The sequence below is a fragment of the Atta cephalotes genome (assembly GCF_000143395.1).
Source record: "Atta cephalotes unplaced genomic scaffold scaffold00021, whole genome shotgun sequence".
NCBI lineage: Eukaryota > Metazoa > Arthropoda > Insecta > Hymenoptera > Formicidae > Atta > Atta cephalotes.
In genome coordinates, this window is record NW_012130085.1 from 4570031 (window position 1) to 4577416 (window position 7386).

The 7386-nt window shown below is 32.3% G+C and overlaps 1 protein-coding gene across 1 annotated transcript in view; it reads left to right on the forward strand.

Moving 5' to 3' along the window:
• The first annotated feature begins 2409 nt into the window (after nt 1-2409).
• Nucleotides 2410-7386, forward strand: part of LOC105619416 (endocuticle structural glycoprotein SgAbd-1-like) — a 6534-nt gene continuing 1557 nt past the window's right edge. The window contains exons 1-2 of the mRNA XM_012200937.1: nt 2410-2421; nt 4283-4440. Coding sequence (XP_012056327.1) covers nt 2410-2421; nt 4283-4440 — 170 coding nt within the window. The remainder of the gene's footprint in view (nt 2422-4282; nt 4441-7386) is intronic.

Consider the following 7386-nt stretch of genomic DNA (forward strand, 5'->3'; position numbering starts at 1 on the left):
ATTTATATGAAAACACTAACGTTATTATTGAATGAGTAAACATAAATATGGCTCTGTTTTCAAACATGGAGTCGATAATTATTTATAGAAGTGTGGTTAGATGTAACTTTTGATATCGACATCCAAAATTATTTCAATGTCGATATCAAAATTTTTAATGTCGATTACATATAATCTTTAAATTGTGACGAATAAATTTATTTATTATCATTATGTCATTATCTTTTTCTAGCTTATAGTTAATAAATATATATAATATTATTATAATATTAATATATAATATTATTTATATTTATAATATTATTAATATATTAATATTATATTATAATATTAATATATAATATTATTAATTGTGATAACCTACGTTTAAACATCCATTGAGACATATCTTAATGAATTTGCTAACCTTAATGATTCGCCACCATTTTGCGAAATGGAAGATGTAAGCTTCTTTAATAAAATTTTTTTAATACAAAGACATTTTAAAAACAAAACACTAATTAAAAAAGGATTACGAGCCAAGCAGGACATTATCGTGCTATAAATTTAACATTTTACGATATATTCTTTATTTAAAATCACAATTAAGTTTCGATTCACATCGAATCATCTTCAGTGTACATACTATATAATACTTCATATTGGTCAATATGTGGTAAATCTCAGATTTTTGTGAACGAGCTACGTATCCATTTTTTTACTGTATTCTCTCAGCTCTCCTCAATTGAGTCACTGTTATTTAATGTCTAATTATATTTAATGTCTAATTATAAAAATATTGTAATAATATAAAAGTTCTTAAATAAATAAAATTTTACAATATTAATAATTAAACGCATATCTGAGTCTGAGGAGGAAACAAGCAAACCATTATCGTTGACAAAGAAATAAATCGTGAATAGATAGTTTGACAAATACATTTCAAATTAAAATGACTGTTGTAAACCCATAAAGAGAAACAACAAAGGGGGGGATAGATTAATTTTTGATGGAAAAGATAAAAAAGGAAAAAGATTGATATCAAGAAAGAGATAACAACCCAGATAGTTACCTAATCATTTTGACGTCTGCTCTTTGATCCTGCTACCAAGAATCGATAGATATGAATCTGAGAATAATTCGGTATCGCTTTGTTTGTTTAAGCATATCTTCTTTTATGCGGATTATCTCTAAAATTGATATTTTCGAAAATTTAAAACCGATTTATTACTTCCCATACGATCGCAAAAATCAAACACGCTATATATAGGGGATGCAGCTAAAGATGGGTGACCGCTTGGAAACATAAAATTAATTCTCGAAATCAAGAGAAAGAATTTCTTTTAATTATAAACTTTTTTTTAATTATAATTTTGTCATGTGTATTTCGAAATATAATCATCAATAATATGTATTTTAGCAATAAAACTGGATTAATTAGTTTTATAAAATAACTTAATAAAAGTTCTTTTCAAGGTTGACCCTTATTTCGATATTGATCATTAATTAATGATCCGAATTTACACCAATATTTTTACATTCTCGAAATTGAATGTTCTTTTCGTAAAGAAAATGCTTCCTGAGTGTCATGTCATCTTTGTTTAACGTTCGGTAAACAACAAAGTTGAAGTAATATCTGATTCGAGTGACATTCGGATGGAAATCTGAACATAGTCTAATGTAGCAAAAGGTATATGTTCGATTCAAAGAAATTTTTTTCTTTAATCGTGTATCAAAAGAACATTTCTTTGAATCAAAGGAATCCTTTTCTGGGTGTGGTATTATATATTGTGATTACTATATAAAATAAGTAAATATAAATATTCGAATAGACAAGCATCATATCTCATTCTACATTAGCATACGATTTTTAAAATAATTATTTTGTGTTATTTTGAATTTCGTGTTTCCTAGTTTCTGCCTACTGTATCTAATTCGTAAATATAGTACGTGCATGTGTGTAATCTAATAAGCTTGTGCACATACCTGCAAAGGATCGCGATACGTGGGCGTAGATGCTCACGTGGACGTGCGAAAGATGAGGCACGAATTGTACTCGAAGGGGACCGTCAATTACCACCTACCTATCTAGAAAGCCCCATCATCTAACTAGAAAGCCCCGACCATCATCCACTACCCTTTGCTTAGTTAGCAGATTACGCGAGTAACATTCAAGATTCATTTTCGCCTTCAACCTCCGGAAAATGGCGGGGCAAAAAGAGGGCACAAGCAGAGTGTCTCGGTGACTATAAAGCCTCACTGTGGCCAGCTAAGCTCGTGTTTCTAACTGCAGTTAGCTCAAGAGTTTCGTACGTGGCTTTTTGGAAGGTCTGAGTGTGTTTCGCATAGTGTGATTATTCATCGTCACGCAAGTGCGCACCAAATCGCTAATAATAATTATCTCTTTTGGATAATACTCTAAAAATTATCATGAACATTCTTGTGAGTATCCCTTAATTTTATTCACTCTTTCGCGATTAATCACAGTCATTTTTTAAATAATTACTAAAAATGGAAAACTTTTAAAAACAGGAAGTTATGACTAATCGCATTTCCATTTCTAATTGATATTCTAATAATTATGTTAATTAAAAAAATATATTTAGGATATATATATTTATATAATAATTATATCAATTCAATAAACAATAGCATTTGTAATTAAAATCTTTGACCGGGATATAATAAAATTTTGTTTCATATAATAATCGCAATTAAAATATTTATTGTAATATAAATTGACTGAATTTTTTTATCAATTCAAATTTTTTCGATTTTTAAATTCAATTTGATAGTTCTCAATGGAGATCTAAAGAATATTATCCGACTTAATATTATCTTATTTAATTCTTTTTTTATTAATAATCAGCGCAAAGTTTGCTTGAATTGGAAATTGTAACAGTTTATTATACACAAAAATTATTAAGTATCAACACCCGATTTAACCGAATATAACCTTCTTCAATAATTTCTGTTCTTTTTTTATTAATTTACAGCCGTAAACAAATTTCAGGAATGTATTTTTGCAACAAATTGTTCTGCATTTAGCTAGAAAGGGAATAAATGCAGCAAAACTAGTGACAGTCATGATTAATAGAAATAAATTTTATAAAATTTTGTGTTATAAAAATTGTCTTTTATTTAGCTAAATGTATTTAAGATATCGAAAAGTTAGTCGAGCATCATGAAATTATGACAATTGGATACAGAAAGATTTCACGATCGCTTTGGCGATCGATTATCGTAGAAGATTTGGCACGAAAGGTGGATAATTGGATTATCCAATCGCGGCGCACGTGTGAATTTATATAAACCCACATTTTATTCGCATCGGAGAAGTTCTTACATACGTATTGGTTACAAAGACGATTTTATCGGAATTGATTTCGTCACTTCCGTTTAGCACACACAAACGACTATAGTATTTTCGAAAAAATAATGGCGAATATGATTGTTATAATTACATACATTACGAGATATCATGCAAATCTGATGCTATATTATCTCTCAGTATAGTATAATTATATTATGCAAGTGATCAAAATAAGATATCCAGAAAACGAAACTTACACGTGCACCATTACATGGATCGATTCCAGCATCCGTTATGGTTATTTTAATCGTTATTTTTTTCTCATTAGCACGCGTGAAAAATATTGCGCGTCGTGTCGCAAATCACTTAACTCTCTTCGACTTTCCGAATACAATGGAGGAAATCTCCGACAAGCGTGAGACAAAGATTATGACGCATGGAATAACGTATAATTATTCATAACCGCGCCGGCTCTTACAATAACTCGAAATTCTTCTACGTACCAAACTACCTATCCATCTCAACCTACCAATCTAACAGACCCTTTTGCATGAATAATATATATAAGATTATATTATTTCGCGCGATGTTTATTATATTATTACCGCAGTACTGATCTAATATCAAATATCAGTTAAATGTTTCAGATGCGAAATAACGAGTGAATTATAATAATTGTATTTTCTCTGTATTGTTAGTTAATTAATTAGAAGTGAATTATGACTAAGTTATCATTACACACACACACACACACACACACACACACACACACACACACGCACACGCACACGCGCGCACACACACACACACACACACACACACACACACATATATAATTAGTGAGAATTATATAATTATTCTATAACTAGAAGACTTTCAGACTGTCAAATAATTCTGTATACTATGAGCATTCTTTATTGTAGGAACGCTATTAGAATACTCAATATGATAAATTTTCAACTGACATCACATGATTAATCATTTTTACAGATATTACTACTCGGTCTGACGACGATGGCGTACGCACAGTTCAACAAATTCACGACTCCACCGACGCAATATTACAATCCTAATTATTATGGCCGGCCTTTTTACGCTATACTGCGACAAACGCAAGATTCCGCGCCGGACGGATCGTATTCTTACAGGTATAAGATAGTCTCAGGTATAAGATAGTCTCAGTGCTGAGGTGTATATATGTTTTGTCAAGAGAACGATCTCGACACGCTCGAAGAGTCGTAGATGCCCTCGAACGTATGAAAATACGCGGCATTCGGTCGATGCAATCGCGAAGTTAACACGCTCGGCGTCCGTTTTTTCTTCTCATTCTATTGCTGTGTCTTCATCGAGGAGTGATTAATAGGCAGGAAGGAAATGTAGTTAATGCACCGGAAACGCACGAAAGTAATGACGCGCTTTAGTTTGACGGTGGATTGTATATTAAAACTTGTATATTATTTTTTAATAAATATTTATATTATAGTTCCAAGATTTCTATATTTTTTTCATAGATGTTAAAACTAAATAAATGGTATAGGTATAAAAATATTATTTTTAAAGAAAAACAAGCATCGAAAATCTTATTTTATATAATATAAAATTTGGAAACAATAGTAGTTTATTAATTATCAATACAATTTTGACATAAATTAATTTTCTTTAGAACAAGATTTTTGTTAATGATGAAAGCCTTCTTTTTTCAGAAATATGATATAAGCACTACTGTAAAGATAGCGTGTAATTAATTGAGAAGAATTGATATAATTGTCTGAAAGTGTCTGATGTGGGATGCATCGAGTTGTTTCTCGGTAGTACATATCTACATATATAAGCATTGTTTAACCGCTTATTTTTCAATCTTGATAATGACGACATCCTTTTACTATCCAAAAAAGGAGTTTGAACAGTATAATTATGTCAATCGTGCTCGCGCAACGTTTGTTAGAAGGTTTTGCAATTATTTTATTGTCCGCTTACGTAAACAATTCTCAAATCTCGTGACTTATATGGCAAAAATATCTCTCGAACAAGAAAACAAATTTGAATCGTGCGAAGGCCAATAGTCTCACACGATCACTTGGAAGTGTTTCTGAGTATAGTATGCTTTAATAGCAATTAGATACACAAAAAAGTGCAGATTCCAGTGTAGTAATCACATGTTCGCATTGCGAATTCTAGATATTCTCATGTAAAATTCAATAATACGATAAAAAATTTCCGGCTAATTTTTATTTACGACTCAAGAATGCAATAAAATTTGCATAAACATTTTATCCTCATAGTCGTCTGTCGTGTATTCATTTTAATTTGTGAGACAATAATAAAATCGGGAGAATATGTTTAAAAGAATTTTATATTATGGTTTAATAGCAAAATTACTATTTACAATTACAGTGGCAAAAGAATTTCGTTTATATATATTCTGGAAAAAGAATGAAGAAATAACGATTAAAATACTTGATATAATGCAAATATTAAATAGGTGTACAACTTTGCTTCCGCCGTTTTTTTTCCGAAATTCGAGGCTTTATTGTAAAAAACTGGTTATACATTTATGATTCAAAGTATTGTCCATCGCTGGCCACTACTTTCTCCCATCTTTCGGGTAGCGTACGAATCCCGCGTCGAAAAAACTGGTCATCTTTTGAGGCTATCCACGAATCGATCCAATTTTTTACTTCTTCATAAGATCGGAAGTGCTGGTCAGCCAGGCCATGTGCCATTGATCGAAACAAGTGATAGTCAGAGGGAGCAACGTCTGGAGAATACGGCGGGTGGGGTAGGACTTCCCATTTCAACATTTCCAAGTATGTCTTGATCACTTTCACAACATGGAGTCGAGCTGTAAAATCACTTTATCGTGTCTCTCGTTGTATGTTGCGTTTGTCTTTCAATGCTTGGCTCAAACGCATGAATTGCGTTCGATACCGATCGCCTGTGATTGTTTCAGTCGGTTTTAACAGTTCATAATACACTACGCCGAGCTGGTCCCACCAAATACAGAGCATGACCTTGGAGCCGTGAATATTCGGTTTGGCCGTCGACATGGAAGCATGGCTGAGAATTCTCCATGATTTTCTGCGCTTGGGATTATCGTAATGAACCCATTTTTCGTCCCCAGTCACAATGCGATGCAGAAATTCCTTCCGCCTTTGCCTTTCAAGCAGCTGTTCACAAGCAAACAAACGCTCTCGGCTTCAATTCGTACGGCACCCAATTTCCTTGCTTCTGAATCATTCTCATGGCTTTGAGGCGTTTTGAAATGACTTGTTGAGTCACTCTCAATGATCGTGCCAATTCTTCTTGATTTTGACATGAGTCTTGCTCAAGTAATGCCTCCAATTCTGCATCTTCGAAAACCTTCTCTCTTCCACCGCTATGCTTCGACGTCAAAATCACCGTTCTTGAAGCGTTGAAACCACTCACGACACGTTCTTTCACTAATAGCGGCCTCACCATATTTGAGAGCATTCGATGAGCCTCAGCCGCAGATTTCTTCATATTGAAGCAAAAAATTAAAACCTCCCGCAAATGACGAGAATTTGGCTCGTAAACTGACATTTTCAATCGAGAATAACTTTATGATGCAGACACAAATTGACTAATGTTTCTATGGGGTTATGTTGACAGATGCCCAAGTTTATTGTATGACGTCTATGATCTATTTATTTCGACCACCACTTACCTCTAAAGCCATCTATAGGAAAACGGCGGAAGCAAAGTTGTACACCTAATATCAAATTCCTAAAATCACATATTCCTAATATCACATAATTTAAAATTGATTAAAATTAACAGTTTAATTTAATTTAACACATAGACATGTTAAATGTTTACTTATTTATTTATTTAAATAGAAATAGATAAAATAGATAAAAGAAGATAAAATTGCGCGCATAAAACGATTAGTCACAACTTTAATAATAATTATTACAGGCCTATAACATATTCAGGCTTATAAAATTATGCATGAAATTTAAGCATCAATAATTATTATATTATTTCCGCAACATACGTGATGACACACATACACACATGCGTGTGCGCGCTCTTCTCTCTTTCTTCCCTCATCTTCCTCCTCCTTCTCCTCCTCC